Below are 22,315 nucleotides of genomic sequence, written 5' to 3'. Positions count from 1 at the left end.
AAGTGGCTTCGACAAAATAAAAGAGTAAATAGACAAAAGACATTTTCAGACCAGTAAAACAAATGAAAAATCCTAAATGTATGAGTCAAATGTGTATGCAGTTTGTCCTTAATGGACTAAAATATAACTTAACCACCAGACTGTTTTTCTGTTCTCTCCCCCCCAACCTTTTTCCTTTCCTCTGCCTCGCTGATGCTTATTCTCCTCCATATGACAAATCTTTAAATAGGCATAGCCAAAGATTGTTTCCCCAAGAGGACTCCTGGCTGGGCATGAAAATTGCTTACTCTCTAATTCATTAGTTCTGGTGCATGATTGAGGTCAGAGCCCCGTGGCATTAGCTGACACCGGCATCTGAGGCTGAGCTAACATCCCTTTGCGTCGCCCTCGTGGAGCTCGTGAGCGTCCCACAGATTGGTTATCTCTCTGTTAATGTCCTGTTGTCACTGGAGGAGAGTTATCCCTCACGGGGGGGTCAACAACACACCGCCGCAGATGCCAAGCGCCCCGGCTTTCCATCTGCACAGCAACAGAGATGTATGGGTAAACAGACAACAAGCTCCTAATCTCCTGCTGGGTCTGAGGGGACAGGATGAGACCGGAGAGATGGCCTGCAGCCGGCACCGGAGGGCAAACTCATCAGGATCTGTCTCGTGTGCCAAAAAGTTTCTTCTCAGGAGTGATGTGCTTTAGAAGTATTAGGGATAAAGCAGCAACACGCGTCCAATTCATTTACGCCCACAGATAAAACAGGCAGAAATGAAGGATTTGTGGCAGTGTTTTGTGTCAGACTCTCTAACTGACGTTCATTTTTCAAGTTGTAGGTGGAAATTACTGAATTATTTATGGCCTGATCTCATCTGTTTGAACACTTCCTTTGTCTCTCCACCAGGAAATTGTCAACTTCAATTGCCGTAAGCTCGTGGCCACCATGCCGTTGTTTGCCAACGCCGACCCCAACTTTGTGACGGGGATGCTGAGCAAGTTGAAGTTTGAGGTCTTTCAACCCAACGACTACATCATCCGAGAGGGCACGGTGGGGAAGAAGATGTACTTCATTCAACATGGTGTTGCAAGCGTGATCACCAAGTTCAACAAGGAGATGAAGCTGACTGATGGATCTTACTTTGGAGGTAAGAACAAAAAATCTGAAATGAAATTGTAAATATTTTTTCCTTTTTTTCCACTTTTACATGGATTACATATGTTGGCACTGCCATGCAGGGACACCATACTAACACATGCATTCCTGCAGTGTGTTCATACGGTTATATATTGAGACATGAGCCTGAGGTCTTGCGTTTGATGCTGTTTGAAGTTAAGTTATTGTAGATGTAGATTCTCATTAACCAGTGTTGGACGCGAGTCAGTTTCTGCAGTTACGTAACCTCTCATCTGGTTGTTGGAGTAGGCCAAGGCGTGGATCAGGCATCCCTCAGGACACACAGAGGTTCCTCCCCCACCCTCCTCACCCTCACACACACACACACATACATGAACTCTTCTCCCTCTCCATACGCTCCTGCTGCATACACTTGGCACTGACACGAGCAGCTAGTCGTTCCCTCTGTGTAAAATCAGGAGCTATTCCCTCGTTCTGTTCTCTGCCTTCATTCTGTCTTCCAACCCTTTTTCTCTCGGCACGAGTCCCATTCCCTCTCCAAAACATTACAGAAATCATTAATTTTTTAAAAGTCAAATGTAATTTTGTTGCACGTTGTTTACCCAGACACGACAAGGTCTGCCTGCAGATTTTGCCAATGTGAAAGCAAAGCAAAGTTTCCTATTTTAGAGGTTCTTGCATATTTTATCTCATGAGTTCATCCCCACTATGGAAGGAGGCTGAGGAGTCTAAGAATACCTTCGCTTTGGTGTGTCTGCTGCATGCAGTTCATGTCTCACAGGCTGAGGAGCTGAGGAGAGCAGAGGATCAAAAAAGAAACCAGTCGCCTGTTTTCCTGCTTCTTCAAACCACAGGATCGCTGTCATGCCTCAGTGTTCAAAGCTGCGTTTTAAATTCTGCATAGAGTGGACATATCATATAGTAAGATATGCGCCATTTGCGTGCAGCATTTCAACATTAATCCCCTGAGGCTGCAGCTCAAGAGACATTCTGCTAAACAATCAATGGGGTACAGAACAAGCACGACTTGCTAAGCTGTAATGTCAGGATAAAACCTTCGGCCAATAAGGCGCTGACAAGTGGATCTCAAAGGAAGTGAATGTGACAACATTTATCAAACTATTTCAGACAAAAAGAAAAGAAAGCACATGGTTATAGTCTCCAGTTAGACGAGGAAAAGAAATAATGGCAGTTCTGAGTAGACTGAACAGTGACGAGCGATGTGTTTTCATAGTTTGACTCCATATATCATCACTTAAATTCAACTGTTCAGTCTTTAGTCTTGCTTATCACTGGACGTTGTTTTGGCTTTATTTAAGTTATAGCAGCAATAACCAATATTTTTGTTATAAAAATGTATCAAATGACGAGTTTCAGCATATTGTTTATCTGTCCAGCTGCAACTTTACTGGTTTACTTTACCAGTATGTCGTTTCCATAGGCAGTGGGCAGCTGTTTCCAGCCCCCCCCCCCCCAAAAAAAAACAATTGATCAGTTATCAGAACGTTTGCAGATCGATTCATTGACTTACAGGTTTGGCTCGAGACTGAGGTATAATGGAAGCATGTAGGCAGAGAGGAGCTAACTGCTCGGCTTCCTGCTGGAGGTGAAGTGCGTGACTGTAAACTAACAGGAGTTTCAACAAACTGCTCCCCGGAAAGCTGACCTCTGGAGACCACATTTCTAAATCCAGGAAATGTGTTGAGGCAGCTCGACAGTTGCTTTGCAGTGCTTTTCAGGGATTTTTGGATTATCTTTTTCAGGCTTTGTCTAAAACATTTTGAAGGCTATTCTGTACCACGAAACATTAACTCTAATTCTTTTGTGTGTTTGCTCTCCGGTGCTCTTACTTTGTGCAGAGATTCCCAGATAACAGCTCGGTCCAGATTGATTCAGCAGACTGCGAAGGAGTTCATAAGTGCAGTTATTAGTGCAAGAAGCTGAAGGAGAGTTTACAGCGAGAGATCACGTCAGCATCTAAGATCAGTTCAGTGAAAAAGAAAAAAGAGATGAGACCCTGAAGAACATACAGTAGATGTTCCCATTTAATTAATCATTTAATCTTTTAATTAAAAGATATGTGTTATATCAGTCCAAATAATAAAGTGTGTGCTGCTCGTTTTGCTGTGTTCTGTCGGTGCCCGGCCACCTGCTGTTGCCTTCCGCCCAGCTGGTATTTTTACCCGTTTGTATGGCATTAGTGGATGAGCCCTGAGTTGGGAGCAGCTGGCTGTGCCAGGCACCTCACTCTTCTCCCTTTTCTCTGATGATTCACACTCCCCTTACAACCAGGCCAAACCGTGGCCAGAATGAGAATCAGTGAGAGGGACTGAGACAGAAACAGAGGGAGGGTGAGTAACAAAACCGAGCCCAGCCACAGGAAACTATTAGCATAGTAATGAGCAGGACATCTATGAGGACAGTGGGTCACAAAGCACCTCCAACCATGGTCAATGCCACGCATGCATGCTAAAAAGGTATCATAGTAATGGCTCCTGGGCCTCCATGAATGGGATTACATATTGGTACCACACAGCTCTGTAGTGAAGTCACTCTGAGGCTAAGGGACTAATAGAGTATAATGCTAGGACAATGACAGACCGAGGATGAAAATCCCTACTGGGCTTGAACGTCTTAGTCATGTGGGACTCCCTCTCTCCTCAGTCCCAGCCATGGGAGGAGAAGGGGAAGGGGAGCTGGTTGCCATGAGAGGACGTGACACATGAAGTGATGGCAAATTATCCGCAATGCTCCTGGGGTCACCAGTGATGCTTTGTGGCATGGCAACAGACACGTGTCAAACTGCATCATGTGAAGTGTTAACAGGGCCTTGACTTACACACACACACACACTCACGCATGCAGGCACGCACACACACACACATGGATCTTCCAGGTGACAGTGCAAATGATTCCCTCAGAAAGAGTTTTAAAATATGGATTCCCACCTGTCAGGGGGAGAATTGTGCTTAAATGCACCATTTCTGACGGCTCAAAAGTAGTTCAGTATGAACCTGATTGAGCTGTAAGTCACGCAGAAATCCGACTTAAATCAAAGTCATATTTGGGAGTCAAATGCCGCTTTTCCATAACCTGTAAGAAACTGATTAGTGTCCTCCTCTGACTTCACTGTTGGATGAACTCATTCTGTGGTGTGTGCAGTGACAACTGGATTTAAAGATTTAAAGAAATCTGGAGTGTAGCTGAACAGTTTGATGTATGATGTATGTATATAGTGTTAAAACAGCGGACGCGACCACAGCCTAAAAATAAAGCCTCTCCAGCTCCGTGTCAGCTCACAGTCAGCGCGATGCTTTCACGTTCTCCAACAATCACTCACAACTGGAGTTCAGTGTAGTCTGACAGAATGAATTAGCACAGTCTGAAAGTGCTATTCCAACAGAGGAAAGCAATAAATAGAAAAAAGTCTCCCACCGTTGCTTGCGCCATTATGTTACTGCTGGTAAAATTCAGTTATGGGGTGGTGTTGCTACCTGACAAAGAGAATCAAAGCAGAGCATTTGGTCCAGAGCTCCCACCACAGAGGCCTGCTTGATTCCCGGTATTTGAATGTCTGGGTTGCATTCGCAGGTGGGACGCTGGCAGTGGTTCTAATGTTTGTTGTGACGCCAACTGACATTTTGAGAAATACTCTTAATCTCTCTGTTGTTGAGAATTCGATGGGAAGCTTGATACCACTCTCATGTCTGTAGGCCAAACATGAAGCTAGAACTACAAGTTAGCATAGCTTAGCATAAAGACTGAAAGCGGGGGGAAACAGCTAGCCGGGCTCTGTCCAAAGGTAAAAGGTCCTGAGCTCAAGTACTAATATCCTTCATACAATCATGTGTTCACAAAGCAGTGAACCTCGCTCCATCCTCACTTTTGGACGACTGAGCCTTTCCAGGATGCCCCTTTCATACCCAATCATGATCCTATCACCTGTTACCAATCAACCTGTTTACCTGTGGAATGATCCAAACAGGTGTTTCTCAGTCTTTTGTTGCTCCTGTCCCAACTTGTTTGAAAAATGTTGCTTCATCAAATTCAGGATAAGCATATATTTACAAAAATCAATGAAGCTGGTGAGGTAAAACATTAAACACACTGTCTTTTTATAAATCAGCGTGCTTAGAAAAGAGCAGAGGAGCTTGTTTCACCGGAGCAGAGAAATGGCTTCAGGTGTGAACGGCCGGGTTTCTGCATGCACGGCAATTGACCTCCTGTGTGTCTGACTGTTTCCAATATGAGCTGAAGTGACAAAACAGTAATTAGAAGCCACCGGCGCTTGAGGGAGAACTTCATTTTAACTAGCTTCAAAGCTGTATATTGCATTAGTCCGTATTTCAGCCGAGCACAAGCCTTCCTGGACCTGAGCCACGGGTCGCTCGCTGTCAAGTAACACATTTACCTCTGGATGCAGCCGCACAGCGCGTTCTGTAAGCTCGTGGATGAGCCACTCAGGATCTGTCTTTGTTTCTGCCTCTGTTTCTCCCCCATTGTGAAATAACAATACGCAGATTTTTCTTTCTCTGTCTTGTTCTTCTCATGTTAACAGATGAACCACTTAAAGAGAGCTTATCCATAATAACAGCGCTAACACCTTATTCACACCCACAGCTTGAGAGTGTTGCTCTCACACCTTGCACGCTCTGCTCTCTATTTTCATGACAGCTCATGGCATGGCCGAGAAAGATCTCACCGTGGCAAGTTAACATTTAACGATTTAATCAAGATGGAAGTTGTAGGTTGGACAGAAGTGCAAATGTGGGTGGAGGTTGAGCGGTGTTGGCAGCGAAGGTGACGCTTAATAGTCGCGTGAAAGAGAAAGAGAAGAACGAATGTCAAGTGCTCCCGTCGCAGATCAACTGCAGCAGCACACGTATTTATTCAGGTACTGCTGTGATGCTCAGGTGAGCATCTTCAAGTGCAGATTGGTTTCCTTCACAGGCAGCTAATGTCTCCTACACACATGTTATATGAAATCATCTTATCTAATCACAGCATCACAGAAACTGGATTTAGTCTTATTAGTCAGCGCTGACATCAGAAAAGTGAAAAGTCTCTTTTGGTCATTAAAATTTTAGGTTGAATCAAAAGCGTGGCCTTTGTCTCTCAGCGTGAGTTCTGTTTGCAATCAATTAACTGCTGTTGAAAAGATTTTAGAACAAATGAGTATTAGCAATAACAAGCGCCCGGCTAGGAGGAAATGTTCTGGCATATTTCACATCCTTGTAATTAAGTGGGCTGAATTAGTGTTTGCATGTGGGGTCAGAGCAGGTTCAACAAACGGGTAGATGCCCTTTATTTCTTCAGATCACAAACCCCACTGAATTATTTCAGCACTTCAAAGACAGAATTTTGGATTTGAGCCAAAATTTCAAGTAACATTTCCACTGAGTGAAGTGACTATTGATTTAATCCTGTAGCAGATTTATTCGGACTAACCTGAGCAGCTCACTGTGTCCAGCCCTTTTGATACTTTCAGTCCATTTTTGCTGTAATTCTTTTGTAGTTTTATTTAACTGGGGTTCTAAATGTAGGAGTTTTACTTGGTAATTTTACATTGTCGTACCGCGACATTTATTGAAAGTGACTTGAAGATGTCAGTCCTGGTCGATTTGGCGACACCTGTGATTACAGGTGGTAACAGCAAATGCAGTTTAATACCACAGGTCACAAAAACTATTGCTGTATTAGTAAAGAAGTTGGACAATAATTAGCCTTTATCCATCATTTTGTGAGCAGCTGTGATCTGATTTTATGCTGCAGACGGCATGAGTCTACAGAATGAAAGAGTTTGATGCCTAACTGAGAAGTTGGAGGTGTGCAGCCTGCAGCTCTTCCTCTAACAGCTCATTGCTTCTTGTTCCATTACTCCCTGCAATATTGCAAACTAATCCACTGACAACAACAACAAAAAAAAAAGACCCGTCCTGTTTTGTAGATGCATTTTTAATGAACGACAGTGCAAAGCTCACTGACGAACACATCGCATTTCCTGTGATTGCATAATAAAAGTCAACTCCTGTTCTGCCAGTTAATCACTTTGAATGTGAGGCTGCAGCAGTAGGAAATGTTTGGTTTGCATTATTAATGCTGTAAATATATAAATATTGCAATACTTTCATTAGCGGGCCAAAGGCTCAGTCACCATTGTGTTACCTCGTTCTGCAATCGAATGTAAATAGAAATCTGTGGTATTATAACTTTCAGCAAGGAAGATCTTCTTCCACAACTGATGCCAATAATGAAAACTAGAAGAGTCTCATACTTCTTGTATATTTTATTGATTACTGTCCCATTCATACGCATGCATTTATCTATTATTTGTAATCTCGGTAATCTAGTGTTCATAGTGATATAGCATTAACTGGTGTTGAATATATGTTCAAACTGGAGAGACATGCATGCCATGTTATTACCTAACGTGAGGAGGGCTGCAGGATCGGGTGTTTTGCTGCTTTGTTCTGCTGTTTTAAACACAACACAAATCAATGTGTACTCTTTACGTCCCTTCATGTAATAAACCGCAGTGACTGAGCAGAATGCAGGCATGCTATGTAACCATACCCCTGTGAAGTTATACATTACATCTGAGAAGTGATGCAGTGATGCGGCGATGCCTGCAGTGACGCTGACTCCTGTATCGTATTATGGGACCATTAGCTCTCTGCTGGATGATGAATTATCTTAGTATAATGCAAGTGACAGCACCGCTGATGGGCTTCTCATTTTATTTACACTCACATTAGCTTCTGCCTCTGAACCCTTTGTACTGCAGGTTCATCTATATGGTAATCTTTACTGTAATTACTGAGATGATTCTCTTTATGTCCCTCTGCACTCTCCACTCCTGCTACTGTTCCTTCATGTGTCAGAATTTTTGTTTGTCTTTCTCTGTCATGTAGAAATCTGCCTGCTCACCAAGGGCAGACGAACTGCGAGTGTGCGAGCAGACACCTACTGCCGACTCTTCTCCCTCTCTGTCGACCATTTCAATGAGGTGCTGGAAGAGTACCCCATGATGCGACGCGCTTTCGAAACTGTCGCCATTGACCGATTGGACCGCATTGGTAAGACCTGCCTACATCTAATCCTCGTCCTGTCTGATTGGTCGAACCTCTTGCCTGTCATCGTGCCTTGTCGTCTTGTCTTTATCAGTATTCGTTTGCCTTCTTTCTTCATAAAAGCATTGTGTCTGCCATCTTGTGCTGCATGACCTGTATGCTATCTTTCGTTTGTTTGTTGTTTTTTTTCTTCCGTCTCTTTGTCTTAAATAACATTAATGAAAATCTGTTGTAACCAGCATTAATCCTTCTAAAGAACCAAAGTAGCGTTTTGTGGTTGGATTAACTGGAAGGCAGTGCATGTCGCTGTCCGGGAGGGAGTCAGTTCGCCCCCTCGTTGGTTTGGTGTTGACCCCCCCGCTGGATGTCAGCGAGTGGATGGAAGCTAACCTCACATGCATGTGTGTCTGGCCCTCTTTCCACTCATCTGCACTCCTGGGTATGAGCAGCACCCCACCCCATATCAGAGTTCTCAAAATGAACCAGACCGAAAAAAACAGAAACAAAGAGCAGGGCCAGGTGACCTCAGGGAGTTGTTTCAGGCACTAACGTCCCCTCACCCATCAGGTCCAGCCCAGGCCGGACCCTGTATAGTTTCAGCTACACCATCATCAACAATGCTTCCTTATTGTCACTGTCTGATAGAGCAACATTTATTGAAGAACTTGGCCTTGATATTGTAGTTGAAATATACTGACAATGATTCAGACTCACAAGGATTTGTTTAAAAAAGGGGCACATGTATGTAACGCAAGCAGGGCAATAATTGGTTGCATTGACCCTTATGCTGCACTCCTCGTTTAACCGTCCGCTCTAATGCTTTGATTGGAACTGGCACATTGAGAAATTAAACACGTAGAAGACAACATCACGATACGAAAGTGTTGTTTAAAAGGATAATTCTTATCTACAGACAGAAGTAGAACATATGTCTTTGTCTTTTCTTACGTTTTACTGCATTAGTTATTTGTGTATTTTTGAATTGATAACGTTTTATTACCTTTTACATATGAATAAGAAGAAGTCCGTCAGTGTGTACGGTATATTTTAAGTGTATATTAATATGTCCCAGATACTCCTGTATGTATTTTAAGATGTGCTTCTTAGAACATAAGATCACCATTCCTCAAAACTTGAAAAGGCAGATTGAAAACGCGCTTCACTGTTTTCTTTAAAGCTCAGTCACTGTGTGCTGTCAGCGAGGCAGGAGAGAAGGAGGCAGGTGCATTTCTACTGGTGATAACTAGCCAACAAACGTCTTCCTTCACTGAACAAACGTCTGGACAGATCGCTCAGACTGAGCTGGCAAAGTAAACAAGAAAAGCCAGTATACATACAGTAAAACTATACTATGGGCATATGGAAGAAAACACTGGTGAAAAGCTACAACACATGCGATGAATTACTATTGGAATATTTAATAAATAATACAAATATTTGACTCTGAAAATAGGGTCACTGCAAAACCTCTAAACCCTGATAGTTTTGATCCTTAGGAATACTGCACAGGGCTTGTTGTGATACATTAAATGAACTTAAAGCTCCAGATAATGTGTTAGTAGTATTTTCCACCTGTATAAGGCTCGCTTGTAACATACAAAGTCTTTTTAAATTGCAGATGGAGGCTCTCCAGATAAATTCTTATTTACTATTAAAGTGAGGTTACTGGTGGTAGCTTTATAAAACGCTTCTTCCTCCTCATTTCTGACACAGGAAGAAGCTGGAATTGTTAATTAAGGCACTTTCCAAATGATTTATGCTTCATATCATTAGCTTTTATGGCATCAACATACTTTAGCCAACCCGTCTTAGTGTGTTGCCACTCGCTTTACCAATAAAGTTGCCTCCTTAATGCCGGCCATTAACACGAGAGGCCATCATGTTTGGTGATTTGTTTCCCCTTTATACTAACCAGAAACCTAAAGTTGAATTTACACTAATGACAGTGTGCCGATGTTGTCTCTTATCAGTGGTTCAGCTTGCAGTCTGTATTTACTTTTCTATCTGTTATTGCTGTTTTTCTTTGCCGTGGATTTGTATCTGTGTATTATTTTGCCTGACACAGGCACATCAACATTGAACTGATCACTGAAACACTGCAGTGTCAGCAACAAGCAACGAACTGTAGATCTGGAACAAGACAATCTAGATGTGTGTCAGTGTTGAGACAACCTTTTCTCCTCCGAATTATGCTCAGATACAACTATTTTTAGGGACGGGGGGCCTAACAGTGCCTGGTTTATATGGAAATATCTTGACAAATCATAGCTTTAATTTATAGAAACCATGTCTGCAGACAATCTGCTTTTATTCCTATAATATCTGCTCATGGTTAACGTAAACTTTAGGGAGGGTTTAGGGAAAGAACGTGGTCTTGTTTAAGTCTTATAAATGACAACCTGATTTCAATTGGTGACACAGACCTCCATCTTGAGCTTTGCTCTTCCATCCACACTTTTCTCCGAGCCATTCGAACGTCGCACTGCCTCTTGCATTGAAACTGAACAATGACAAACTGTGAAGTAGTTGCATATGAGCGTAATCCACAGGAGACAAGGTTGCATTTTTCTTTTTGGGAACTAGCATAAAATAAAAAAAACAAAATTACAAACATAATCTTTATTTGCCCTGCAGTGAAGTGTATGGATTTCACAATCTACCGAATGCCCTTTGGCCTCAACAGTCCAAATCTACATTTGCCCTTTTTCTGAGAGTTACCAGCTTTTCACTAGAGCTAAACGAAAGCTGCCCACTCTGACTGACACCTCTCAGAGTGATATAGATCTGATCCTTTCAGACTAACCATGAAGGGGGTTTTGTCTCATACGAGGGAAGACACTTTGTCATGATCCGTGCTGGTTGTATCGTTTCTATATATGAACTGCATTTGGTTACATGCTTGTCTTGCTCTAAAAAGGAAAGAAAAAAGTAACCATGCTTTGAAACCAATAACGTGTTGCACATTTGACATTATCTTTTATCTATCTAAAAATTATTTGACCAGGAGTCCGTCTTGAGACGAGCACATCTCGTTTTCAAGAGTGTCCTGGCCGACGAGTAGGCATCAGGTAAACACTTTATTCCAATTCCAGTATTCGAACAGGGACAAATTGACCTTTGGAGGCTTGCTAAATGGATCCGGTCTCAAATTCATCCTCCAAGAGTTTGACCTCTTGCTGAAGGTTAACATTAACTGTTTGATTCCTGCATCAGTGAGTCAAGTCACCCACACCAGTCCTGCAGATGTTTTGATGGACACATTCAAAATGTCAAAAACTGAGACAATCAAAGAAACAAAAGATATCTCATTCAGTGTCACATGCCATGTTTGTTTTGGAGCAGACCTTCACAGAATAATGAACTCAGCTCTATTGGTGTGACATCTTTGATTTAATCTTTGAATCCTCTGTTCAAAGTGAACTCACAAATGAAATCATGTCTGCAGATTAGTAAAAACTTTACTAATGCAATGCTACATACACTTTTTTGTCACATGCAGAAATACCATTTCATTATTTATCCATGTTTTCACCAATAGAAAAAAAAACCAGTTTGTTTCTGATTGTCTGACTTATATGACTTCTGTCGTTTGTGCAAATAATTTGGGAACATATTCAGCCTTTAGTGACATGAAAGGAGAGTTAATCTCATCTTTGCACACAGAGCTGCAGTGACGTCATGTTGACCGCATGTGGAGGGCAAAAGTCTGTTTAATCCATTCAGAATCATTTTCTCGCACACATTTACACCAGTTATCCTCTTAAAAAAAAGTTTTTTTTCAAGTAATGATGCATTAAATAACACTCAACATGAAGAAAGTGAGGAAAACATTTCCTGCAGTGACTTAAATTAAACCAATTTATCACAGATTATTGGTGAAAGTCATTATCAAATTGCTATGTGTAATTTCTCTGTTCAGCCTTGAATGCATCTCCAAATTTTGTGCCTTTAATTTTCTTTGATAAATACAGCCTTCATTATTTCTATGATGTTTGTTAACATTCTGATGTTTGTGTTCTGCTTGTTTTTTATTTGTTTGTTTGGTGTTTTAGTCGGCTTTCAGACTGTTTTACAACGATTATGTTCCAGATTTCAGATATGGGTTGATGGCTGCAATATTATTGTTTTTCTATCGCACCGATGGCTGATGTTTGTATATTGATCTAATCTCACTGGCTCTACGGAGCCAGGAAACACAAATTACTAACACAGAATTGTATCGTTTTGAAATGGTGACTTGACCCATATCTGATCAATTTTTAGTTCGATTTTACAAGTTTTTGTGTGTGAAAAAGCTAAAGGAACCTTTCTTTACCCATGAGTGGTGTTTACATTTTGTTTATGTTTTTGTTTGTTTGTTTTCATTTTGTTTTTCAGGGATAATATCGTGACAATCCTTCGATAACGTTTCATCGTCAGACTTCCCTCCAAAGTTTACAGATCAACTGCATTTTGCAGAAATGACCGCTTGCCTTCATTTGGAAAACAGTCCAGATTATTTTGACCATAATATCTAATTTACAGCAGAAGTGACTGTTTTCCTCTCGTTGAGTTATGAGTTACGTCTGCAGAGATTTGCACTGTGAGAACAATTACACAGTCAGAGCAGCCAGTGTTTCTGTAAGAACAAGGTGTGTGTCACGGCACAAATCAAACTCACACATTACTGAGTGTGTGTGCGTGTATTTCATGAGGGGACATTTACTGTGATGTACGTTAAGTAGCACTTAACACATAGTCAAGTTCTTCACCTCCTCTGATTCAGCTTTGTTTGACCAGCTGAACATTAAATGCATTAAAGGTGACTTTAAGTGATTTTTTTACTCTACATATAGACCTTCATATTCTACTAAAGCACCAGAGACTTTCACAGCCATTCAGATGATTTTCTCTGATAGAAGAAACAATCTCTGCTGCTGTAGACATGATGTAGAATGGAAATCTATTCTCTGATGAGTGTCTGTTTATCTTTTGCACACCACTGACTGATAAACTTTCAAAGAGATTAGAGGTGGAGAGAAATAAGAAGAGGACAGAAGGCTGTAGAGGAGCAGCAGGAGCAGATAAGACATCGTAACTGTCCTTTTAAAAGTGATGAAATTTCCCACACTGACTGCCTGTTACCCTGAAATCCGTCCGATGCTCCTGTGTCTAACGATCGGCAAACATTCAGATCCTCGCCGCTCCAAATTGGAGAAATGATAAATATGTGTTGTCCTTCCAATCTGCAGAGTTTAACCCCGTCACCTTTAAAAATGCAATGAGGGCAGCCTTGTAAGTCAACAGTAGTCGTACATGTGGTGCTAGTTTTAGCCCTTGACTACCCGACCCTGTAGTGAGTGTTACAGTCGAAAAGAACGAGGTCAAACGGAGGACTTGATTCTGAGAAATGGCTGCGAAACACATCAATCCATTTTCAGCTGCTGCAGCTGTGAAAGTCTTGTCTTATAGCTGAATGCGCGGCTCGTTGGCAGCCTTGAGAGGAGAGGAAGTCGCCCAGCAAATGCTGCTCATCTGTAAACTCGGTGCAGAAATCCTGCGCCCTCAAGGACAGGCTTAATGATTGATTGGCTAAAGCCGTCAGCATACTAAAAGTCAACTCTATCTTCTTTACAACGCCGCACAGCCTGTCGATACACAAGGTCAACAGTTGCGACAGGAAGCACATCCTCTACATAAATTTGAAGCCAGTCACTCAAAGTAAAGATTATTATTGTCAAACGTGGCCATTCTTTCTACAAAAGACCAGTTTCAAGACGTCTTTTCGTGCTTTTAGTACCACTTAGCGTTTTACCACAGTTTTGCTCCCAAACTCCCAAAGCAACAAAAGTGGCTGGTGTTTAAAGAAGCCATCTGTCGAGCTTTTATCATCACGGCCCATGACTTGTGACAGGCTGGGAAACATTTCCAGGCCCGTGGGCTCAAAATGCCCTTTATAGTGCATACACTGTTTACTGTATTAAAGAAAAATGACATATTATTTTGTAAGTTTGCAGTCAGACTGTGTATTTTCAACATTTTATCTATTGAGGAAAATCATTAAAAATCTTAATTCCAAGCATCCTGTGGTAAGATGAGTGAAGTTTAGTTCTCCATAAAGGCATTTCATGTGTAATTATATGGAACTGTGTTAGGAGTAGATCTCTGTGGCTTTCTTTGTTTTTAATGTCGCCTTGTTCATAAAATTAAGGGGAAAAAAAGGGTTATTCTAAGTGTCCTTGTGTGGTGTTTTAGCTGAGTTGCCATTGTGATTTAAATAGAACATGGCTTTAAATTTATTCTTAGAGCTTAGACTTTTGTCTTTTCCTTGGAAAAAAAAAAATAAAAAAACTGTCCAGTAGCTTGATGTGTGGGTACGACTCATCAGTATTCTTCTGTGTTTCATTGTCCACATCAGCACCTTCACAGTCTCCGCTATCACGTCACTTTCAGTAATCTTTGTCTCCTTATGTGTCCTTCACTCCTCTCAAACCGTATATTTCCCATAGTCATTACCATTCAATGTCCTTCACACTTTATATATGATATGACAGACCTTAGTGGACGTGAAAAGATGCAGCTTGTAAGATTGACAGAGCTGAATGAATAAATTTAGCAGGATCAAGAAGATGCTGCTGCTCTAAAAACGAGTAAAAAAGAAATGTGCAGACGTGCTAAATTCTTCCTACTAAAGCACACAAGCTGCATCTTTATCATCACTGTCCTCAATCCTGCCCTTTTCCTGTGGTTTAGGGCAACCAAAGTTTGCCATGGCTTTATGTGCTCACCTCTCCTGACTGCACCCCAACAGGGAAGAAGAACTCCTTGCTGCTGCAGAAGTTCCAGAAGGATCTGAACGCCGGCGTTTTCAACACGCAGGAGAACGAGATATTGAAGCAGATTATCCGCCAGGACAGGGAGATGGTGATGATGGTGGACCGCAAGCAGTCAGTCACCGGGATGAACTCAACTCCAATGTCAGGAAACTCCATCATTAACTCACCAGCCCAGCCGCCCTTCCCCACTGCTTTTGGCACCAATCAGCTCCAGCAGTCCTCCGTCCCCATGACTTACAGTGCTTCAGCTATTGCCAATGCTTCTGCTGCCCGCATGCTGCCAGCCGCTGCCGCTGCTGCTGCTGCAGCGCAGGGGGTTTACCCTGCTCCCAGTCTTTCCCACGGCAACCTGAATTCTTCCTTAACCAACCCACAGACCCCGCTCCAGCAGCAAGGCGCCATCATGTCGCCCTGCTCCTTCACGGCCGCCATGTGTAGTCCACCTGTGCAGACCCCTCTGGCGAGCCGGAGCTTCCAGTACGGCTCGCGCACAGCCTCCCAGCTGTCGCTTATCCAGCAGCCCATTGCCCAACCATCTCTCTCCACGCAGCAACAGCTTGCCCAGCAGCCTGCTGCGTCGACCGCAGCCGCAGCTCCTGCAACGCAGCAGCCGCAGCAGCCGTCACCTCAGCAGCAGCAGCAGCAGGTCCCCTCGCCTCAGCGGGGAGACATCCAGAAGAGCACACAGGCTCTCCAGTCAGGCAGCTTGAGTCGAGATGTTAGACACTTATCGGCCTCCCAACCATCACTGCCACATGACACATCTCTGGGGCCCAGGGTACCCCCAGCCTCAGGAGACTCTCTGGCCTCCATCGTGCCGCCAACGGCGGCAGCGATGCAGGGGATGAATCTGCAGAGCGGCATCCGCACCACAGTGCCCCAGCGGGTCAATTTATTCCGCCAGATGTCGTCAGGAGCGCTGCCCCCGGTGCGCTCGGCCGCGGCAGCAGCGGCGGCGGCGGCAGTGGCGGCGGCATCATCATCCTCGACCCAGCACAGGGAATCCCCCGGTTCTAGGAGAGATTCTGTCCTGAGCAGTACAGAGACTGAGCAAGACAAAATGCGTTTTGCATCAAATTTATGATCCCATTTTTCCCCTTTTCATTTTTTAAACTTAAATCTGTTTCAATTCATTTTTAAAAGTGGAGATACAACAAAAGAGATAAACGTGAGGAACTTCAGCATTTTTGTTTCTCTCCAATTTTCTTCTAAAATAACCTCATAGAAATCCTGTACATACAAGTCCTTGTATTATATTTTAGACACATTGTCTCCCTAAACTTAAGAATGTATATTATACAGCTACATCTGTCTTTTCTTTTATGTCACACATATATGTCTATATATAAACGTCTATATATATAGATTTATATATGTGTGTGTATATATACTGCTGCGTGTACGGGTGTGTGAGAGTATGTGTGTGCGTGCATGTGAACGCGTGTGTAAAATCCAACTAGAATATTTGGCAATGGCAATTTAAAAGCTGTAGTATAAACATGAGTCTTCCTTTCTGAGAAATATAAAGAATTATATACAATGTATGAGGTTTTTTTTTTTTTTATTTTATCTTCTTGTTTTTGCTTTGTTTTGTTTTGTTTTTTTTTAAACTGGAATGCATTGTGAATTTGACAACTATATCCTTTTTCTTTTTCTTTTTTTTAACCATTGAGGAAGAGACAAATTATCTTCTCCAATTAAGCAGCTTTAGGCACCACTGTGGAAAAATACTGTAAATGCAAGCAACTCTGACAAATAATCTCAAAAAGCACACACTCATACGACGATTTCTCGTACTGAATTTCCTGAGCGCTCGTTTCAGACTACTGTAACTAAGTGTTATGTTGCTCTCAGTAACAGAACTACAGTGTGCTGAGCCGTTACATCCCCACAGCGGCTCGCATACAAACCATGACAGTGTTATGGGTCCAAAGGGAATAGATAATAGAAATGCTGCTTTCTTTGTTTGTTTTCGAGGAGAATGGCGTGTGGAGACAGATATGGATGGATGCTATTGTTTTCTATTTCAAATTTCAGATGGCTGAGATGTTATGTAATGTTGCTTAAAAACTCTGTGTATATTTATAATATTTATAAACTAAAGATTATCACCATTATGCAATAGACTGTGACATAAAGATTACCTATATGTGTGCTGTAAATAGTTTTGTAGATCTAGTATTTACAGATACTGTGTGGTGCATTCTCTATCATAACAATGTCTTACTTCTATCAGGAACCTGGATATCATCTATATGCGAAAAAGGTTAAGTGACAAAATACATATGTTTCATAAGAGATAAACAAACCTTAATGCAATAGCTAGCACTACTTGATGCTGAGAAATGCCTGATTGGAGGACTTTTAAGAACCCTTATCTCCCTCTGTATACTATCCCGAGTCCTAGATAGCTTTTGATTTCACATCAAGTGAACATATACAATAATTACCTACAATATACAACTTCATCTTCAAGTCATCTTACTCAGAGTAAATATGTCATTTCTAGTCCCTCATTTCCCAAAACTGCTGAGGATCATTTGAAGGATGATTCTTTGGTTTATATTGCAGTCAAATTGATCATTTTCTGAACTGCTCAAGGCGAAATGAGGCTCATGTTTTTTTTTCTTTTCTCTTTTAAATTCTGTGCTCGCTCATCTGCCTCTTGAGTAAAACTGCACCGCACGCTGTCATATCACAATTACTGGATTTGAAGAGCCTGGCTTGACATTTTCTACACATATTATAGGTGAAAGAAGTCAGATATCCAGTCACTCGAGTGTGCAGGGGGACATTTTCACCCAGAGGTGCTTTTGTGCTGCTGCAAGTCAGAAAAAGAGCTGCTGGTTTGCATTAAGGTTTCTGTCTCGTGTAAATCCATTATGTGGGCTTAAGTACTCTAAACTGACCTGGACTGATGTTGAGGCAGGGAATCAAGGTCGAGCCAGAATATTGTGACTCTATCAAAACGGATAAGAGCTATTTTGAATATTCTAATCTTACAATAAGCAAAGTATGCGATGACTCAGCTGAAATAAGCCAGACATTAATGGCTTACAGGCCACTTCCCTGCACATACAGTGGATCGCCGCTGGTGCACAAGGCCTCCTTCAGGCAGCGAGTCAAATGTGACAACATATTCTCCAGTCAGTCATATCAGAGCTTCTATTTAGAGTCATAGTTTTCATGGCAACCAAACATCCCATCAGTTCAAAGTGACTAAGCCCTGTGAGATACCGTTTTAAAAAGATTACAAGTCTTCGCTACAGATTGTGTCGATAGTGTACCAATACAGTCCACCCACCAATGTCATGAAAGCATGCACTGTCACAAATACTTAAAAAGATACTATCTCAAAAATGTTGACGTTAAATGTAATGTTAGATTATGTTTCGTTCATTGTCTGTCTGCCTAGACGTTATCTGTGTGTGAACAGAAGCATTGACTTTTCACATGGACATTCTTAAGTATTTGTGCCTAAACTATAGCCATGTTCCACCCTTTGTTATGAGTGTGAGCTCGGTGCGTACGCAGGGGGGAGGGGCGGGGGGGTGGGGGGCACTTCTGCACACAACTGCGCATTCATCCTTACTATACTCTATGTGTTCTATGTCTCAGTGTTTTTAGACTGGAAAGGAGTAAGCAATGAGGATGGCCAAATGTCTCAGTTTATCCAATTGGTATCTTTACTTACAATGTGAACTTCTAGAGGCAGGTTTTTTCTAACATTGTCAGTCAAGCTATATAGAATATTTATTGAGGTCATGTACAGTTTAAAAGAAAAGTGCAATCTTTAGACTTGCGGTAATATCACGCTCAATGAGACATTGTACAAATCCGGAGCACCTTTATACCTTTCTTTGTAGCTAGCCACTGAAGTTTGGGTTGGATATCGATGTGTGGAAGAAAACTGGCCAAAGCAAAACATTCTAAGTCATTGTCTTTGTTTTAAATTGCACTTTCTGATTTACTAATAAAGAAAAAGAAGGTACAGATCCTTTCAGCTAGGTTAGATGTTGAATGAGTTAGTGAGGGAGCAATATCCCCGAGAATTCGTGCTGCCCTGATCCTGTATGAGGTTCTAAATGAGGGGGGAGATGTTCTATTTACAACGAAGAGCGCTTAATCGTGAATATGCCATAGTGTATAGGAACTAGTACACAGTCAAGATGGATAGCAGCACTGTTAGTTTGTGCTGTTTTTGATACTTGCCTTTGGAGGGAGAGCTTCCCAACTATGTGCTTTTTTCACTATACCAATCACAAACATACTGGAATGGGCATTAATGGTGACGTACAACACAAACTAATGAGCTTACATATTAGCAGTATAGAGACTCTCAACAAACCAGCACATATATTTGTATATTTCTTTTTGTTTGTTGTTTTGTTGGTTTGAGAAGAAAAAAAAAAAAAGATTAAGAGATGCAAAAAGAAGTGAGAATCATGCCCAGAGAGGACGAACCAAGTGTGAATTTGGTTTTTGAAGAGCGCAGGTTTCATATGTTTACTGATGATATGCGTAGTGGAGAGAGGGGCGGACGCTACGACGAGCTGCTCAGTCCTCTTAAACCCCACTCACATGGTCATTGTTCAGCTCATTTATGTAATCCAAGGCTTAGACAAAAAGAACTACCAGTTGGTTACTTGATACAGACGAAAGAAAGATAAATGTAAACTTTCTTACAACAATATGCAGACAAACAGTGTTTGTCAAAAAATCTTTTTGATTTTTTTTTTGTTTATTTCGTTTGTAAATAATAAACCTTTAAAATATAGAAAATAAACGACATATTGTCATCTAAAAGTGAGCGTGTGTGTCGTTCTATTGTGTGCGCTTTGACGGAGGCGGCGGCGCCGCGCGAGTGGGCTTTCACTCATTTACGATTTGATGGGGGGAGAAAATGGAGAAATGATTTCAGAGATGAAGCGGTGATGGAGAGGGCTGCAGAGTGTTCAGGAATAGTGTCTGTCAGCAGTTACAGGCCAGGTGAAAAATCGTTCCATGTGGCCACCAGGGATTTCCATTCATTACCTGCAAATCCAGCTATCAGTCATGAAGTCGTCACACAAATGACAGCTGTCTCCGTGTGCCTGTGTACTGTGCCAGGCTAACGTCTTGCTTTTTAGAACTAACAGAACCTCACTCATATTAAATCTACATTGATTTCTGATCGCATGTTCAAAGTTTACACACGTGGACGACACTTCAGTGCTGCAGTGATCAGCACCGTCGCCTCACAGCAAGAAGCTGCAGGTTTGAACCCGCCGGCCAGCTGAGGCCGTTCTGACTCTGTGTGTTCTCCCCATTTGCTCCGACCCCCTCCCTCAGTCCAAAGACATGCAGGTTCATGTCGAGTCTAAAGAGCATTCAGAGTCTTTTTCTGTTGACATCGTAAGACCTCACTGTCACCTTGGACACTGGGGAAATTATAACGGGCGTTTTCTGACATTTAAAGGTGCGGCGTGAAGGATTTAGTGACATCTAGTGGCGAGGTTGCAGACTGCAACCAACTGAACAGTCCTCTCTTTCAAAGCATGTAGACGAACCCACGCTGGCTGTGAATCTCTCTAGAATCAGAGTTAGTTTGTCCATTCTGGGTTCCTGTAGAAACATGGCAGTGCAACATGGTGGATTCCATGGAGGACGACCTGCTCCCTCTGTAGATATGAAGAGCTCCTTCACAGTGATTCTTATTTTCAGGAGATTATACACTAATGGATACATACTTATGAATATTACATCCTACACACTGGACCTTTAATAGACAAAACAATTGATTAATTCAAGGAGAAAATAATTTGTAATCATTAACTTACTTGCAGCCCTAAAGTCCAAACTATAACATTTATCAATACATTTGTCTGCAAATTTGAACACTTTTAATGATATAAACTGAATACTTTACACTGCGAGATCCTTTCCCATTTCCATAGAAGTTGAGCACAGCTCAAATTGCAGAGGTGGTTTGCGGTTACCCTTTGAAAGACGGGCTCACAGGGGTTACGTCAGGGTGACGAATGCTTCAGCTGATCTGCAGCTCCGTTCTCAAGACAAAACACTGCCTTCAATTAGGCATTTATGCTCCGTTAAATGTGACTAATTGTATTTGGGATAAATGAATTTTTCAGCAGGTGTTTTTGTGATGTGACGTGATAAGAGAAAGACGGTTTGTCCACTGAGCCATCATCTCAAGAACATCACTGCTGACCACATAATGACCACAGCCGTTCCATTCATTGTCATACTAAAATATCACAATACACTGTTTCTAGGTTGAAAAGACTGTGTAATCTGGTACAAAAACATCACGTTGCTGATTAGTGCAGTTCTTAGTTCTTGCAGTTCTCATCTTAACCTTAGCTGCTCCAGGTAACGATTAAAACAGATTCATACAAAAGGCATCTGGGGTCTCCAGCTCCTTATGTCTCCACAGATGTGCAGTGGATATACTCCGGTCTCTACAGTGTGGCAGCACTGCACATGCCCGGTCTTTGTAACTCCGTGTTACTGTGAGTTACAGCGTGCCACAGGAACAAAGCACACCCATTCATCTTCCACTCAGCTGGTAAAATTGTTCAACTTCTGTTAAATTATAGAGATGGTCAGGCTTAATGGGATGAATGAGCAGCCTGATTAGAATGCTTAAACAGTGGTAATGGAAGCACATCCAACATTATTCGTCTGGATGAAAATTGGACATGATTTATTTACAGGGTATGTTTAAAACAGAACTTTGCATTGGTATGTGTTTACCTCTTTTAATGGTCACAAAAAAAGTGATTAGGATGGCCAAAGTCCAGTAGAGTCTGGTGCTGGAGCTCCTCATCAGGGATATCAGACTCGGGGGAAAGAGGACTGAGTATGTAGGACCCTTATTTGAGGAAGGGCCAGAAATATGAGAGTGAATAGCCTTATTTGGAGAAGGGCACATGGACAATGCATTTGCAAAGGGTTCAGACGTTTGTGCTACTCCCCTGCTCATCAAAGTTTCCCTTCTGTTATGTTTGCATGAGTCATTCTTATTTATGAACGCTGAGGACAGCGTTGAAATAAAGCATCCTCTAAAATCAGTCCAATCTGAACATTGAGACATCAACACACACGATCACCTAAACTTAAGCCAAAATCTCTGACACCATCGTGGAAAAACATCCACAAATCCACTCTGACACGCTTACAACTTTAGATCTTGAATCAAAAGTAGAATCAGTATCAAAAGTTAACCGGTGATTGCTGTATTTACAGGCATGGTGACGACGCAAAACAGACTGCAGATTGTCCGAAATGTGAAGAAACACAAGCTA

The 22,315-nt window shown here is 42.0% G+C and overlaps 1 protein-coding gene across 1 annotated transcript in view; it reads left to right on the top strand.

Moving 5' to 3' along the window:
* hcn1 (hyperpolarization activated cyclic nucleotide-gated potassium channel 1) overlaps positions 1 to 19,818 on the top strand; it is a 68,340-nt gene extending 48,522 nt beyond the window's left edge. The window contains exons 6-8 of the mRNA XM_076758628.1: positions 893 to 1,133; positions 8,035 to 8,199; positions 14,984 to 19,818. Of these exons, the coding sequence (XP_076614743.1) occupies positions 893 to 1,133; positions 8,035 to 8,199; positions 14,984 to 16,092 (1,515 nt within the window). The 3' untranslated portion in view covers positions 16,093 to 19,818. The remainder of the gene's footprint in view (positions 1 to 892; positions 1,134 to 8,034; positions 8,200 to 14,983) is intronic.
* Positions 19,819 to 22,315: the final 2,497 nt, after the last annotated feature.

Source organism: Chaetodon auriga, chromosome 19 (genome assembly GCF_051107435.1).
Source record: "Chaetodon auriga isolate fChaAug3 chromosome 19, fChaAug3.hap1, whole genome shotgun sequence".
NCBI lineage: Eukaryota > Metazoa > Chordata > Actinopteri > Chaetodontiformes > Chaetodontidae > Chaetodon > Chaetodon auriga.
This window is presented reverse-complemented; position numbering and strand designations above follow the sequence as displayed.